This window comes from Frieseomelitta varia, unplaced genomic scaffold (genome assembly GCF_011392965.1).
Source record: "Frieseomelitta varia isolate USP_RPSP 00005682 unplaced genomic scaffold, Fvar_1.2 scaffold_259, whole genome shotgun sequence".
Classification (NCBI taxonomy): Eukaryota; Metazoa; Arthropoda; class Insecta; order Hymenoptera; family Apidae; genus Frieseomelitta; species Frieseomelitta varia.
The window spans coordinates 141,462-158,000 of record NW_025109989.1 but is presented as its reverse complement, the minus strand read 5'-3'; the positions used below and the strand labels follow the sequence as shown (position 1 = coordinate 158,000).

Below are 16,539 nucleotides of genomic sequence, written 5' to 3'. Positions count from 1 at the left end.
TGTGTTCTAACGTAACGGATAACGTTAACGGTGTATATAAATAGTTGGACACGTAAACGAGAAAGAGCAAAGGGAATTTCATTCTCTTCAGAAGTGGCTGTAGAAAAGAAAATGAGCACGTTCGTTTTTTTAAAAAATGACTTGACATTTTGTATTTGATACACTGGAACCGTCTGGTAGAAACGTAGTTGCATGGAAACACAAAATGAATTAGAATGATTAGAACTTTTCATCGCGATTTCCCGACACGATGTATAGTCGTACGTGTACATGGCGATTTTGATTAATTGTTTCTTCGGTTTTCCAATTTTCGTAGAAATTAAGGATTATTTCCTTATGATTGCGTTATTTCAGTGGAACTTAGTATGCAGCCGAACGCATTACGCCAATATCCAGCAGTCTATTTTGATGTTCGGCGTACTTTTGGGCAATATTATATTTGGCAATCTGGCAGATAGGTACAGACCAATACCGATTCTTTTCTCATCAAGTAAAACTTTCATCATTCCATAATTGTGCACGTTGCCTCGAGCCTGAATTTTATTAATCTTTCTAATTTGTATACCAGGTACGGTAGAAAGATGCCGCTGATGGTGTCGGTAATTCTTCAAGTAGCATCCGGTGTCGGATGCGCCGTCGTGCCGTGGTTTCCGGCACTGTTGTTGATGAAATTCCTCAGTGCCTTAGCTACAGGGGGTACGATGGTTACCAGTTACGTCATTTGTAAGTAATAATTTGATACTAATAAATATATTATAACGTATACTTATATACAACATAATATAAAAGGATATTTATATACAAGTTCATTAAATTTATTATATATAAAATTATATATAAATCATATACAATTATCATATTCTTTTTTTTAAATTTATTATATATAAGTTGATTAAAGTTGATTATATATTTAAATACATATATAATACATATATATATATATAAGTTTTTATATATAAATTTATATTTATATATTATTTATATTTATATATATTATATATTACTTATATTTATATATAAGTTGATTATATTCTTCATTGCAATTTAAAAATGTTAAGCAAGATAATCAACGACTCTCATGACATAAAATAATAAATTGTTGATAAATATATATATATAATAATATAAAATATTAGCATTTTAATATTTAATAAAATATTATTATAAATAAATTATAAATAACTATTAATTATATAATAATATATCATTTAATAATATTTAATGTATTTAATATTTAATAATATTTAATTTTATAAAATATTACATCTAATGTATAAGTTGATTAAACTCTTCAAAAAGCTTTGTCTAACAATGAGATTGAAGTAAAAAATTGTCGACAGGTATGGAGATCGTTGGAACGGAGTGGCGAGCGGCCATCACGGTACTCTATCAAATTCCGTTTAGCTTGGGCCACATGTCACTAGCCGGGCTTGCGTTTCTATTTCGTCACTGGCGGCACCTTCAAATTGCCATCACGCTGCCCTCCGTCATTCTTCTCAGTTATTGGTGGATCGTACCTGAATCACCAAGGTGGTTGCTCGCTTTTGGAAAACAACGAGCGGCGTGCAAGATCCTGCAAAAGGGCGCCAACATCAATCAAATCAAAAACAAAGATATCCCAGAGATGGTCAGGCAACACTGTTTGCATCAGGTGAGAGAGTAACAGAATCGTAGATTTGATTCTCGAGCAAATTCTCGATCTCTTCATCCTTGTTACGTTCTTGTAGAATTCCAATTATTATTAATATTAATATTTTTAGTATTATTATTAAAATTATTAATATTAATATTTTTAGTATTGTTATTTAAATTATTAATATTGGCAGTTTTAATATTATTATTTAAATTATTAATATTTTTAGTATTATTATTTAAATTATTAATATTTTTAATACTGTTATTTAAATTATTAATATTAATATTTTATATTAATATATTGTATTATTTAAATTATTAATATTTTCAATATTATTATTTAAATTAATATTTTATATTAATATATTGTATTATTTAAATTGTTAATATTAATATTTTCAATGTCATTATTAATATTAATATTTAATATTTTATATATTTATTTTATAATTATTAATATTAATATTTTCATTATTTTCAAATTGTTAATATTTCCAATATCACTATTTAAATGATTAATATCAATATTTTTGCCGGTTATCGGCTAATCAATTTTCTGGAATAAACTGCTACTAGAACGTATAATAGTATATATGTTATCGTAGAAACGACAAACTTCTTTTCCACTCGATGCCAGGGAATACAATTTCAATTAAATCTCAGAAACGAATCATAAAACGAAATAAACTATAAAGAGTGATTTTCTTTCGTGTTTCGTATTCCCGCAGAATTCCAAGCGATCGCACCTGGATCACAAAGCGTCGTTGTTGGATCTGTTTCGCACGCCGAACATGAGAATGAAGTCGCTGTCGATTTTCTTCAATTGGATCGTCTGCGGGATGGGCCTGTTCGGAATGTCTCAGTACATCGGCCAAGTCGGCGGGAACATCTTCGTGAATTTCACTGTTTCCGGAGCCATACAGATACCTGGTAACTTCGTCGCCTGGTGGGCGATGAACAAACTCGGTCGAAAGATCACGTTGATTTGCAGCAACTCGATCGCTGGCGTCGCTGCTCTTTTACTCGTCGTTGTCTCGGACGGTGAGTGGATTCGGCGGAGTTCCGATTTTTTCCAAGCAGTCGAGACAATTTTATTTGTTTTGCAGACATTGCGTCGCTTCGGTTGATTCTAGTCTGTACAGCCATCGTCGGCATGTCGGTCTCTTTCACTACTGTCTACTTGTTTTCCGGCGAACTGTTCCCCACGGTTGTCAGGAACATCGGCGTGGGTACCAGCAGCATGTGCGCCAGGATAGGCTCTATCTCGGCACCTTTCGTTGTCTCTTTGGTAAGTTACGGGCTATCAATGATTCTACTCGTGCTCGTGAAAAGCAAACGGCGACGATGATTGTCGTGAGAACAAGCGACAGAACACGCTGTAAAGCGTTTAAAAGAAATATTTGCACTCGCTCTGTACGTTCTCTGTCGAAGAAGCGCTTTTAGTTTTCGTAGAAGCTTTACGTATTTTTACACATAATTACGTTACTGTTTATTATACGTAGAATAATTTTGCATTTCTACGTATAATTATGTTACTGCCTTTACGTAGGATTCTGCATTTGTAATATCGAATTTTAACCATATAATTATGGTTACTTAATTTTCAGTGACATCATCTTTTTGTCACTTTTTTTACACAATTAAATTAACATCGCTGTTTAGTAATTTTGCTTCGATATATGATTTAATTAGAATTAAACTCCTTGGCATCGCGTAGGAAAGAAAGTAGTATTAAATCTTCCGCGATTTGGATTTTAGAAGCGACACCATTCTGTCGTTTCTATGATAACGTGTGCATATACTTATTACGTTCTGATAGCAGTTGATTCTAGAAAATTGAGTCGCTAATAGCCAGCAAAAATAGTGGTTGACGCAACTGCGAACAATCATTGAAAAACATTATTTAATTGTACATTATCGTACGTTATTTCCTCGTTTGTTGACCATGTGTCATTAATAAGCTTCTAATTGTTTGAAGGATCACATACAAACTTGGCTCCCACCGGCCTGTTTTGGAATCTTGCCGCTCATCGGTGCTGCGCTTTGCCTCTTTCTGCCAGAAACTGTCGGATGTACACTCCCAGAAACGCTCGAGGACGGTGAAAACTTTGGAAAGTTAGTGTAATTTTCATCGTCACGCGAGATTTAATTTAATTATATTTAATTATGTTATATTTATTATTAATTATATTATAATTAATTATAATATATTTATTATTAATATATTTATTATTATATTTATTATTAATTATATTATATTTATTAATTAATTATAATTAATTATATTATATTTATTATTAATTATATTATAATTAATTATAGTATATTTATTATTATAATATACTATAGTTAATTATAATTAATTATATTATAATTATATTATAATTATATTATATTATATGTTTGATTATATTTAATTACATTTATTAGTATATAATAATTATAATATATTTATTTGTATTTCTATTGTGACAGCTACTGCGTTTATTTATCACCATTGTTTTTACAATCTTGATTCATTCTTCCTGATTTGTTACAGAAAACTCCATAAAATAAAGAAGAATCCAAAAGATATCGAAGCAGAGGCAGCACTTTGAACGAAGACTGAGATTAATTAATACCTAGAGATTTTATATATATATATATATAAAGATTATATATATAAGGAGGAAAACAGTTAGGACAAAATTGCGAGGAGAAAGTAATAAAATTGAGAACACGGATTTTCATAGAAAAATTAATTGTACATATATTAATTAATACTGAGATCATTCCTTCTTTTTTTTAATTTATTATATTATTCACATCCACGATTTTGACGACATCGTTGTTTCTCTTCACGTCGCATTGAAGCACGTCGATTTCACATTCTGTGACGAATGTTTCTCTATACACTAATAGTTGATAAATTTAACGTGCATGTGTATTGGTTTTTAGAGGGACGAAATTCCTGAACAAAAATATCCCGGAATATTTCAAGGCGTTTTAAAACATGCTTTCGACTTTGTAAATTTGACAAATATTATTTATATGAATTATATTTATACGAATGTGTAACAATTTGCGAGAAGAGTGCCTTCTACCATTTGTATGTGAATATCTAAATAGATCTTATATTTTATAAAGCTAGTTCATTCTTCCCCAAGTTCCCTTTTCTTCAGCTGTAGGATATAATTTTATATAATGGTTATAGTAGCGTAATTAATTTAATGACAGTGAATATTAAATAGATTCATACAACTATACACATATACAAGTGTACATAATTTTCTTTTCGTTTCTACAAAATATTTTTCATCTTCTGAAATTTGAAACTTTTTACACTAGAATTACCGACTAAAGTGTAAAATTTTATCAGAGATAAAATGAAAAAAGAACAAAAAAACTTTATAATACAATGGAGTATATTTATACATGATACTTCACGAAAAATCATTTAAATCTCTAAAGACACATTGCTTTACGTTTACAAAATTTTTAACAAAAATGATAAATTAGTCACTTTGATCACTTTGGTAGTTTTAGTGTTAATATTAAATGATGCCTTCCTTTACCTTTTGATATAAATGGAATAACAATTGCATTAATAACAAATCAATGCAGTTAACAATAAATTCATATTTCTGAGATTTCTCTTCATATCTTTTATTTCATAATTTGGATTTTTAAATATCGACAAAAACTTTTGCTTGTATTTCATGCAAAAGCTTGGTACATGATCCTTAATATCCGTGATTATTTTTACTGCCTTAATATTCAAGGACAAGGCCGTTTTTTTTTTCATTCTATAAGAGTATTCATTTTTTTGTTCATTTCATGGTTACGACCGAGGATAAACGCAGACATGCAAGATTTATTCTACTTGTTTTAACAACCGAGTCAAAGTAAGAATCAATCAATCAATCCCTCAAGGAAATTCTCTTATGACGATTTTCAATTTACGATTTAATTTTTAGGACCAAGACTACCGAAGATCGAAGCATAAAATTTCTGTGTCAGAGACATTAAAGTAAAAAAAAAAAAAAAAAAAGAAAACTTTATAATATAATACATATATAATAGAACACAGAAGAATTTACGAAAAATTACTTATAATCTCTAAAGATAGACGACTTTTACATTTACAAAGTTTCAAAGAAAAATTATTAATTAGTCATTTCGATCACTAATGTTAAATGATAATATACCGTATTTAAAAAATACTATTTATACAAGGCCCTATTTACGATACTAACGTATGAAAAGTGTGTTTGATAGAAGTCAAGCGATTCATTAAAAATCGTGTGGAAAGGTTAGTGACAAATTCGTAATACGAACGTCGGTACAAAAGAAGTGCCATTTCCAGTGTGTCCATTTAGGAAGACTTCCATGTACATATATAAAGTACCATGGCACAATGAACTATCGCGTCATTCTGTCTTGGATCGCTTCAGCAGAAGGCCGGTTTCGTCTTCGAATACGAATAACGGATTATTCGGAATCTGGACACGACATTCGCGTTTTAAGCAGCCGCAGTTCTTCACTTCTCCTCGATCGTTTCGGTTCAGCTTTTACGATCGAACGTTCGACGTACGAATTAAAACAGAGGTAAGAGAACGTGATTTCAATTTCACTATCGTTCACTATCGCACAGTGCCTTGCATTCAAATCGACTCGTTTTTAATTATCTCAATTAAATTGAAATTTATTTGATAGAAGTTCGACGAGAGAGGTCTGATTATTTCTGTCGTTTCGCAATTTCTGCATTTATTTCAACAGAGAGATCGTATCATAAGGATTATTTTCTTCTTTATTTTTGCGATCGATGTGTTTTTACATTTACCATGAGTGTTTTTTACTGTGATATTTAAAGAAAAAAGGCATTATGATTATATTTTATGATACATGTGCAACATTAAATTTACATTCTAGTAGCGTACGTTTCATTTTATGATTTATAGAGTACAGATATGTAGAAATTGAATGGCTAATAAAAATTTAATAGTTGGCGCTTTGTGCTTAGAGGTATAGTGGAAAAGATGATTTAAATCTCTCTGCCTGGTATCGTCTATTACGTCCGTCGTCTATAGAAAAGACATGATAGAATAATTGCCGATTATTTCGTTGTATTTTCTTGCCTATTGTATTGTCATTGCAATATAAAACTTGAATTGAAGAACCGAGTTCCGCCGCAATAATTTTTGAAATAATACAGAAAAATAATAAAAAGAAAAAAAAAAAGAAATAATAGAAATAATAGGAAATAAGATAAAAATGATGAGAGAAAATAAAAATTAAATGGAAAAAGACGAAAATTGACACTGAGTGAAGAAAAGTTGTTTTCGACTCGCAGCTTACATTTCAGTGCATAAAATAAAAGTCAAGGCCGAAAGAAACAAAAGGAAATAAACAGTCAATGATAAAATATTGAAATCAGTTTGGAAAAACTCGACGCCGTCTGAGCTATTCTCACATTTATATTTTATACCGTAGCGCTGTTCATAAGCATCAATAATAATAATAAAACGCCGTTTAATTTAATACGAAACGACAAATTTAATAATAATAATAATTTGTCGTTTCGTAGATATGCGGATTCTTTTGTTGTTCGCGTCCCTTGCATTGGCTAATTGCCACGAAGTGAAGACAGTTTATTCGTGGAGCAATGTCGAGTACAATTTCCCAGTCACTGTCAATCCAGACACCCTAACGTCCGATGGTGAATACATTCCGGAAAATAACGTGCCACTTGGCATGGAAGTTTGGGAGGACAAAATCTTTATTACCGTGCCACGATGGAAGAACGGTGTCGCGTCGAATCTAAACTACATTTCGAAGAACGACACGTCAGGTATTACCTTGTTGTTAGATTTCATTTTGATTCCCACGAATTAATTACATGCATATGTGCGTAAATTTTTTTAATTATAATAGCAAAAATAACAGCAATTACATGCAGACGTATATAAATTATTTAATAATAATAGCAAAAGTAATTACAGGGTATTTCGTAACTTGTGGAACCCACTTCGGGAGTTGATTGTACGCCTAAAAATAATGAAAAAAACGTCATATAAATATATGTCCTAGCTGTCTTCGTTTATGAGATATAATGAATTTTCTGTTTTAATTACTTTTACAAAAGATGCTCGAAATGACCAGCTTGCATTTGAAGACAAGCCTGCACGCGTTAACTCTATCTATCATTCCTGGTGTTTCTCGAATTTGTCGGAAGCCTTGCTCTATTCTATTTCGTAGTATTTCAGCATGTTCAATCGATGTTGCGTATACAATAGATTTTAAATGTCCCTACAAATGAAAATCTAATGGATCCAAATCCGGAGAACGAGCAGGCCATGCAATAGGACCTCCACGACCAATCCATTTATTTGCAAAGTGCTGCTTTAAAAATTGCCTAGCCACTCGGCTAAAACGCGGCGGAGCTTCATCATGCATAAACCGCATACGAAGTCTAATATCGACTGGAACTTACCTCTAATATTTCGTGTAAACGCGTGCTCAAAAAATTAACGTACTTTGTGCCTGTTAGTTTCCCATCAAGAAAAAAAAGGTCCAATTAAAAATTTATCAATTATTCCTGCCCATACGTNATTATTATGAAAATTGAATATACCATCCCTGGTAAAACTAGCTTACTACAGTTTGCTCTGTTTATAAAATTCATTATATCTTATAAACGAAGACAGATAGGATATATATTTACATGACGTTTTTTCATTATTTTTAGGCGTACAATCAGCTCCCGAAATGGGTCCCACAAGTTACGAAACACCCTGTATATGTACATAAATTATTTAATAATAATAGCAAAAATAACAGTAATTACATGCATTTTCTACCATTGATATGCTCTCTCACGTTTGCTCTCCAGTAGAATCTCCGAAATTAACTCCGTATCCAAGTTGGGAGATAAATTACATAAACACGCCTAACGGCATCGTAAGCATCTTTCGCGTGAAAGTCGACTCCTGCGATCGATTGTGGGGCGTCGACACGGGTATCGATGATATTCTAGGGACAACCAGGCAAGTACGACCGGTGAGGATTTTCGTCATCGACTTGAAAACGGACAAGGTAGCGTAGTAAATTTACTTCACTTTTATTTATTTAATTATAATTGAGCGTTACATCCACAATTTATTAATTAAGGGTTATTAGTGACCATGGTAGGTTAAGGCAGCTATAACGATTGGTATAATCCTACATCTTTCAGAAATTCTAAAACTTTTTTTCTTAAAAAGAGATCTTCTTTTTGCCACATTTTGAGTGAATTTCGTAAAATTGTGTCGTCATTAATTAATTATTTTTTATTGTAATAATGTAAATTATAAATGAAAAAATATAATAGTTAAAACATAAAATAGTAAGTAATTTATTGAAATTTGTAAATGAATATTCAATTATTTGTATTCCCAGTCATGTTAATATAATCAAAATATTAATTCAATATAAAAATTGAGTAAACTGATAAAATTTTAACTTCTACTATTTAATAAAGGTAATAAAATAAAATAAAAATCGATATAAATGATATAATTACTCCTCCTAGTTTATTTGAAATTGATTGTAAAATAGACTAGACGAATAGAATTATATTTCATCTTCGTATTTGAAACTGTTAATATATGCTCAATGGAATTTGGTAGATTGCATGTGTTACAGATATTTGGTTCTGTGCTTAGATAGGAATGTGTCCAGTTTGTGTAGCCTGTTCCTATTCTTGTTACTAATTTTCTTTGCTTCGGTTTGTTCAACTATATGTGTAAAATATTGACGACAACGTTACAGATATTGAGGATCTATCCTCTGAAAAGTACAGACCAAGTGTCTAATTCTTTCTTCGCCGACTCGGTAGTTGACGCGGATCCGGACAACTGCGAGAACTCGCATCTCTATATTTCGGATTTGAGTGGATACGGCTTGGTTGTTTACAGTTGGGCCAAGAACGATTCCTGGCGGATCTCGCACAACTTCTTCCACTTCGATCCCCTTCACGGTGAGACATTTCGTTCAACGTGTAACAAAAATTCTAACTTCTCGTTTCAATTTCCAAGTTCTCATTTGAAAATGTATGCTGGTGGATCAATAAATAAGTATATACAGCGTACATATAAATATATATTATATATATATATATATATATTATTAAATATAATATTATATATTAAATTAATTATTTATTAAATATACTATTATATATATAATATTACTAAATATATATACTATTATATTATATATATAATATATATAAAGTGCACATATACAGTGGATCAAGTTTTGTGCATATACTATATTTAAGGGATTAAAAAAAGTATTGGCATACCTATTTTTCTTGCATTTATTGTTTTTGTGAAAACAAATGATACATGCACGATAGTAACGTCCAAAGACGAGTTATATAAAGGAGCAATATAAAAATTCGAAAATCGAAACATATGAGGGATTTTTCTTTATAGATTCACCATTATACTTGAACAGAATATAAAACACCTTTAATTATTTGAAGCCCAACATTCTTTCCTAACGACAAGCAATGTTATTCGAATAATAACATTCTTATAAAGATATTTTGTAATTTTTCTAACAATTTCCTGCCGATTAAATGTAAATTAACCATTGGAATTACAAGTTTGTCAATACTATTTTGACTCTCGAACTTGTATATTTTTTGCATGTAGTAATTCCTCTGATGTATCATTCGTTTTCATAAATACATCGCCATAAAATACTAGGCTTGCCAATACTTCCTTGACTCACTCTATGGCTTATTATTAAAATTTCACAGAAATTCATCTTCCTTGACTCTCTCTATAGCTTATTATTAAACTTTCATGGAAACTCATCTTCCTTGACTCTTTTTACAGTTTATTATTAAAATTTTATGGAAATTAATCTTCCCTGACTCGCTCTATAGCTTATTATTAAAATTATTATCATTATTAAAATTTCATGGAAATTCATCTTCTTTGACTCGTTCTATAGTTTATTATTAAAATTTCATGGAAACTCATCTTCCTTGACTCGCTCTATAACTTATTGTTAAAATTTTATGGAAACTCATCTTCCTTGATTCGCTCTATAACTTATTATTAAAATTTTATGGAAATTCATCTTCTTTGACTCGTTCTATAGTTTATTATTAAAATTTCATGGAAACTTATCTTCCTTGACTCGCTCTATAGCTTATTATTAAAATTTTATGGAAACTCATCTTCCTTGACTCGCTCTATAACTTATTATTAAAATTTTATGGAAATTCATCTTCCTTGACTCGCTCTATAGCTTATTGTTAAAATTTTATGGAAACTCATCTTCCTTGACTCGCTCTATAACTTATTATTAAAATTTTATGGAAATTCATCTTCTTTGACTCGTTCTATAGTTTATTATTAAAATTTTATGGAAACTCATCTTCCTTGACTCGCTCTATAGCTTATTGTTAAAATTTCATAGAAACTCATCTTCCTTGACTCTCTCTATAACTTATTATTAAAATTTCATGGAAACTCATCTTCCTTGACCCGCTCTGTAGCTTGTTATTGAAATTATTATCATTATTAAAATTTCATGGAAATTCATCTGGCCACTAGGAAACTTCAACATCAGCGGATTCAACTTCCAATGGCAGGATGGCATATTCGGAATGTCTCTGTCCGCGCCGCAAAGCGACGGTTACAAGACGTTGTATTTCCACGCGATGGCCGGCGTCACTGAATTTTCAGTGTCCACCGAAGTTTTGCAGGACAGCACGTTGAAGAAGTCGAGCAGTTACGACGCGTTTCGCGTCGAGGGTGATAAGGGCCCGCTCACTCAGGGGCCAACCTCCGTGATCGACGCCGGCACTGGTATCAATTACTTCACTCAAGTGAGCAAAAATGGCATCGCCTGTTGGGATACCAGCCTCGAACTGAACCCGAATACCTTCAGTGAGTAGCTGAGATGATAACACCTTTCAACAAGCAATATCAAAATAACAATTCCCTTCCGTACTTCCATATTTTCTTTAATTCTCGACGAAAACTAAGATGGAGCCACAAAATTTTGAAGATTCAGCTAAATGATCCTAGGCACAGTTTTCTGAGAAATAGCTGCTATTACAAGAGGATGGTCATTTATTGCTCGATAATAACTAAAAAAAAAAAAACAATGATCGTCTGGAAATAATTATGATACCAAGAATGAACTATCATCAACGACTGCGTTCCATTGTGTTCACTGACAATGAGATTTTCCTTAAGAGAAACGAGGAAAATCTCAATATTTCATATTGCGCCGATTAATTCTTACGCAACGAAATTCTGCGAAGCAATTCTTGCTCATATTTTATATTATAAAAAAGACAATGCGCGATGCAGCGATATCCACGATAAATCATTTCGGTTTCTCTTGCAGTTCTTGCGGCCCAGGACAACACGACGATGATTTTCCCCAACGATCTGTCCATCGATCGGCCCACCAATACGCTATACGTGCTCTCCGACAACTTGCCGCAACATATATTCTCTCACATGGACACGAAGAAGCATAATTTCTTCGTCACGGCGGTCAATCTCGATTCCCTGACGCAGACATGCAAGAAACAAGATCTTAAGCTTAAAAGACGGCTTCCACACATTCTGTAATCAACTCACGCGAATCTGTGAAAATCGCATCTAGCTTCATTCGAAATTTTCAACGAGAGTTTTGTCCTTTTGTAGTTATACGTTTGTGAAAATATAAATTTGCACAACAGACTATAGTCTCAACTGGCTTTCATCTGGCATTTCTCTGACTCTATCTTTATTTATTCACAGAAGTTATACAAAAGAATATCCAGAACAGATTACACGATATTATGCGAAGAGCGCATCGAATGCAACATGCTATGTTCGTTAATTATCGTTAATTTCAATCAACTGTGTTACAGTACGTTTCTTCTATCCCTACACCGAGCTCAGTCATTTGTCTCAAAATCCTTTCTCACTTAGGCTACACGTTGTATTTACAAGTAATTTTCACTGAAGTATTTTATAAGTACACTTTAAGAGGTTTCGATTATACATTTTCGGACGGATCGTTTGAAGTAACTATAGAATATGAAACACGTGAACTGTTAACTTTTCCGAGATTGTAAAATGATTTCAGAGCATGGAGTTATTTGGTTCAATGAAACACGTATGATAGTAAAGAAAGAAGAAAAAAAAAAAAAAAAAATAGAAGACGCTCGTTATAATTAAGATAATTTTGGATAAGTTCATTTCGTAATTGTCACTTTGACAATTTTGAACATTTCTAATATTATCTTTCTATTCTTTCCGGTGACAATTGATTTTATTTCTAATTTTAAATGGAAATCGTTCATCCTACGCGTCGTGATTTTTGATGAAATTGGAATTGTTTCAAGCAGTATAGGTTGAAGTACTCGTGAGGGCACGAGTTCTTGTTTCTATGATTAATGGAAAAAGAACGTTATCTCTGATTGAAAATAAAATCACTTTTTGGTATCACTTCTCTTGGTCCCAATTTCACGTTCGTCATGCATTCGCTGTAAAAAATGTAATGAAATATGTTACATCCCCGAAGACATCTTGATCATAGGATTGTGCACGTTTTCGACTGAAAATGAAAAGAATCGACATTAGGAAATACAAGTAACAGACATGGAAGGCGTGTACTGTCGAAAATGGCTGAACCTACTTTAGATTTTTGATTCGCAGTGCCAGATGTCTTGGTACCATTCTCCATTGCCTGTGGCTTTTTACTTTTAAATATTTTCGATATTCTACCTTCAAAATAAAATTTGGTAACATGAGTCAATTAAATATTAACGGATCGTTAGAAATTTCGTAGTTGAAATCTCTAGATTTAATTATATAGTATGAAGAATTATTCTTCACTGTAAGAAAGTTTGACCCTTTGCCCTCGACAAACGTTTCTCTGTGTCATCCACCAGTAATTTATTTACGAAGCATCGCTCCACTATTTTTTAAACTTTTGCAAGAAGCAGTAAGAAGTCTAGTTTATGTCAATTATTCCAAATTATGTGAATTATTGATTGTCAATTGTCTTAGGACTGCCTTCAGAAATTTCTTTCTTCTGACTATTCTTTTGCTCTTCTTATGTTGTTATTATAGCTTTCACTTTAGGTGTCTGTTCAGATACTTTGTATATTATATTATTATCTTTTATTTCTATACTATTATCTATGTTTTATTATACTATCTTTTTGTAGTGTATTATATTATACTATACTATTTTTTGTAGTATATTATATTATACAGATATATTATACTATTATCTATTATTTTTATATATAATAATACATAAATAATAGTATATTATCTTTTTGTATTATATTATATTATATAGATAGTATAGTATATTATACTATTATCTATGTATAATAGTTATTAATATAATAGTATATTATCTTTTTGTAGTATATTATGTTATACTATTATCTATTATTTTTATGTATAATAATACATAAATAATAGTATATTATCTTTTTGTATTATACTATATTATATAGATAGTATAATATATTATACTATTATCTATTATTTTCATGTATAATAATACATAAATAATAGTATATTATCTTTTTGTAGTATATTATATTATATAGATGGTATAGTATATTATACTATTATCTTTATATTATTATACATCGTATCGTACAATATCAAATGCACACGTTCGTTATAATCATCAAGCAAATTATAAAAAGAGAAAGTCCAAGCTGTTGGCTAGATTTAAATACAACCGCCTCTCCGAAGAAACAGCCGAGCGCAAAGGGTTAAATTCACATAGTTTTTAATTACGTCGTCCTGCTTACCAGTTCTCGGTGCCGGTGACTGCACAACGTCAGCGTCATCCTGCGCGTTGTCACTGTTCACCTTCTCCTCATCGGTCTCCACTCTGTCTTTGTCGTTCTGCTTGTCGATTTCTATCGCCTCCTCCTCAGCCACTCTCGACCTCGCCGATTTAGTACTTCCGCTTTTCGTCGCGGATTTCATCGACCCTGACTCCTTCTTTCTCCCGGACTCCTCGTCCTCATCAGTTGCCTCCGACTTCTTCACCGAAATATCCTCCGTCTTCTCTTCGTTCTCCATCCTCCTTTTCTCATCCACGTCAGCTTCTTTCTCCATCGACGACGCCCTCTCGATGGAAGAGCTCTCACTTCCGGATTTCAGTCTCGGCGGTTTTGGCGGCGGCGTCGAATCCGAAGGGGGCGTTCCATTCTTCGGGCTCGTTTCTCGTTCAGCATCGCCGCCGTTGTCCGATCCCTGCGTCGATTCTTTCACATCTTTGTTGCTGTCTGCTTCGTCTTTGTTCTCCGAGATATCGTCGCCACCCTTGTTTGTCTCTTCGTTGTTTCCCGCGGAATTTGCCTCTGCGCTCGTCTCGTCCTTGTTTCCTTCGTTATCCTTCTCGTCGTTCGTCGACTCGGACTTCTCTTCCTCTCGAACCTTCGTTGACGACGCCTCCTCCTCTATTTTCCGCTCCCAATTTCCATCCTGTTTCACCGATTCCTCGGGCTCGTTCGCGCCAGCCGGCGCCGTTTCGTCGGTTTCCTGTTCGTTCGATGATTCTTCCTCTAGCTCAGGACTGTTCTTGGGATCGTCTGATTTCTCGATGTCATTCGTGGAATCCGCGACGACACTCCTGTCTCTGTTGTTCTCCTCGATTTTCCTCTCCAGAGACGTTTCCATAGTTTCCTGCGCACTTGTCACAGACTCGGCGCTGTTTTTCCTTCTCGTTGTTTCGCCAACGTGTTCGTCGCGAACATCGCTCTGTCGCCTGCTCAACTTCAACGGCGGCAGCGGATTTCTTTTTTGAATGTGCTCCTGGTAAAGGATTCTTCGATAATTACAATCGCCTAACAAACTTCAATCCTACAATTGTTGTTACGTACAATCATTATACAGGGTGTACGCGATTTAAGAATATGAGAGCATGTAGCCCACCAAATGCTGAAAAAATTTTGTTTGAAACATTTTTTTAATTGCGCTACCGGAAATGCCTGAAAACTGGTGACGAAACTTAACGCGTACACCCTCTATTGTGTATTATCGTGCATAACTATCATTCGTATTTCACTTCGTGCGTAAATTAATTGTATAAAATTAACGAGAATGATCGTCGATTTACGAAATTTCTAATTACCACTTGCGAGTTCTCCTCTCTCTGCGAACGATTGTTCGTTTCGCGTCTTTGGCCAACCAAGATTGTGTGACAGCCACCGCACGCGACCTTCGAAAGTTGAAGAAGAATGATCACAAGTGATTTGCAAAAGATTGCTACTAAAAATAGGTAATAACGTAAAATTACATTGGAAACGAAGAGCTCCTTGTATCTCTGAACGAAAGTCAGTTCATGGACGTTGTTCTCGTTCTCCTCCAGCCCTAATTTCCCGTGTCTTCCGTCGCCGCACGTGTAAAGTTTACCGGACTCTGTTTTTCACAATGAGACTAACGTTAAAGAAATAGGGGAGGGGGGCAGCTCGCTTTTGGAACTCTACAGAATTGGAAAATTGCGCCGAGAATCGGTAGATTCGCGTTGAAATTTACCAGTGACAACAGCGGTGTGACTTTCGCCGCAAGAGACTCGCGCGATCCTCTCGTTTCGAAGAGCGCCACGTGGAAGAAGTTTCGGCGTATGGAGATCGGTCAGATTTGTTCCTAGACCAAGCTGACCGGTCGAGTTGCTGCCGGTACAATACAGGCTGCCATTTTCTGAAAATGTAACAGCGAACGTTAGGTAATTCTGGCAAATGTCGAGAAGTACTGCGATTTTTATTTAAGGGGACCGGACAGTGTGAAATTTTTAAAAAATCGATGTTTCTGTTTTGTTTCGAATGGTAGTTTGAAATCTTGGAAATAAGATACAAAAGGTCTTAGCCTTTGAAACAGCGAACGTTAG

General features: G+C 33.2%; 3 protein-coding genes across 5 annotated transcripts in view; 2 read left to right on the top strand and 1 right to left on the bottom strand.

The window, feature by feature from the left end:
* Positions 1 to 4,760, top strand: part of LOC122528792 (organic cation transporter protein-like) — a 28,918-nt gene extending 24,158 nt beyond the window's left edge. For both annotated transcript variants that reach the window (XM_043654300.1, XM_043654299.1), the window contains 7 exons: positions 355 to 458; positions 569 to 723; positions 1,341 to 1,651; positions 2,364 to 2,676; positions 2,742 to 2,923; positions 3,614 to 3,750; positions 4,175 to 4,760. In XM_043654300.1, the coding sequence (XP_043510235.1) occupies positions 355 to 458; positions 569 to 723; positions 1,341 to 1,651; positions 2,364 to 2,676; positions 2,742 to 2,923; positions 3,614 to 3,750; positions 4,175 to 4,232 (1,260 nt within the window). In that variant the 3' untranslated portion in view covers positions 4,233 to 4,760. The remainder of the gene's footprint in view (positions 1 to 354; positions 459 to 568; positions 724 to 1,340; positions 1,652 to 2,363; positions 2,677 to 2,741; positions 2,924 to 3,613; positions 3,751 to 4,174) is intronic.
* A 1,283-nt stretch (positions 4,761 to 6,043) lies between these two features.
* On the top strand, positions 6,044 to 12,526 carry LOC122528793 (protein yellow-like). 2 transcript variants are annotated; one of them, XM_043654301.1, is made up of 6 exons: positions 6,044 to 6,226; positions 7,196 to 7,465; positions 8,507 to 8,709; positions 9,424 to 9,631; positions 11,226 to 11,561; positions 12,028 to 12,526. In XM_043654301.1, the coding sequence occupies exons 2-6, from the start codon at positions 7,204 to 7,206 to the stop codon at positions 12,255 to 12,257; spliced, it is 1,239 nt and encodes a 412-aa protein (XP_043510236.1). In that variant the 5' UTR covers positions 6,044 to 6,226; positions 7,196 to 7,203; the 3' UTR covers positions 12,258 to 12,526. The 2 variants fall into 2 exon arrangements, with proteins under 2 accessions (XP_043510236.1, XP_043510237.1); XM_043654302.1 differs by having other exon boundaries at positions 6,045 to 6,222; positions 7,202 to 7,465.
* LOC122528790 (X-linked retinitis pigmentosa GTPase regulator-like) overlaps positions 12,390 to 16,539 on the bottom strand; it is a 16,233-nt gene continuing 12,083 nt past the window's right edge. Inside the window, exons 7-12 of the mRNA XM_043654295.1 lie at positions 16,188 to 16,352; positions 15,949 to 16,070; positions 15,784 to 15,870; positions 14,453 to 15,464; positions 13,312 to 13,400; positions 12,390 to 13,230 (exon numbers count right to left, since the gene is read on the bottom strand). Of these exons, the coding sequence (XP_043510230.1) occupies positions 13,207 to 13,230; positions 13,312 to 13,400; positions 14,453 to 15,464; positions 15,784 to 15,870; positions 15,949 to 16,070; positions 16,188 to 16,352 (1,499 nt within the window). The 3' untranslated portion in view covers positions 12,390 to 13,206. The remainder of the gene's footprint in view (positions 13,231 to 13,311; positions 13,401 to 14,452; positions 15,465 to 15,783; positions 15,871 to 15,948; positions 16,071 to 16,187; positions 16,353 to 16,539) is intronic.

Excerpts from the sequence above, each read along its gene's own strand:
- LOC122528793 (XM_043654301.1), top strand. The coding sequence starts at position 7,204 with ATGCGGATTCTTTTGTTGTTCGCGTCCCTTGCATTGGCTAATTGCCAC. Across the intron at positions 7,466-8,506 it reads TTCGAAGAACGACACGTCAG|TAGAATCTCCGAAATTAACT; the intron begins GTATTACCTTGT and ends TTTGCTCTCCAG. Across the intron at positions 11,562-12,027 it reads ACTGAACCCGAATACCTTCA|TTCTTGCGGCCCAGGACAAC; the intron begins GTGAGTAGCTGA and ends TTTCTCTTGCAG.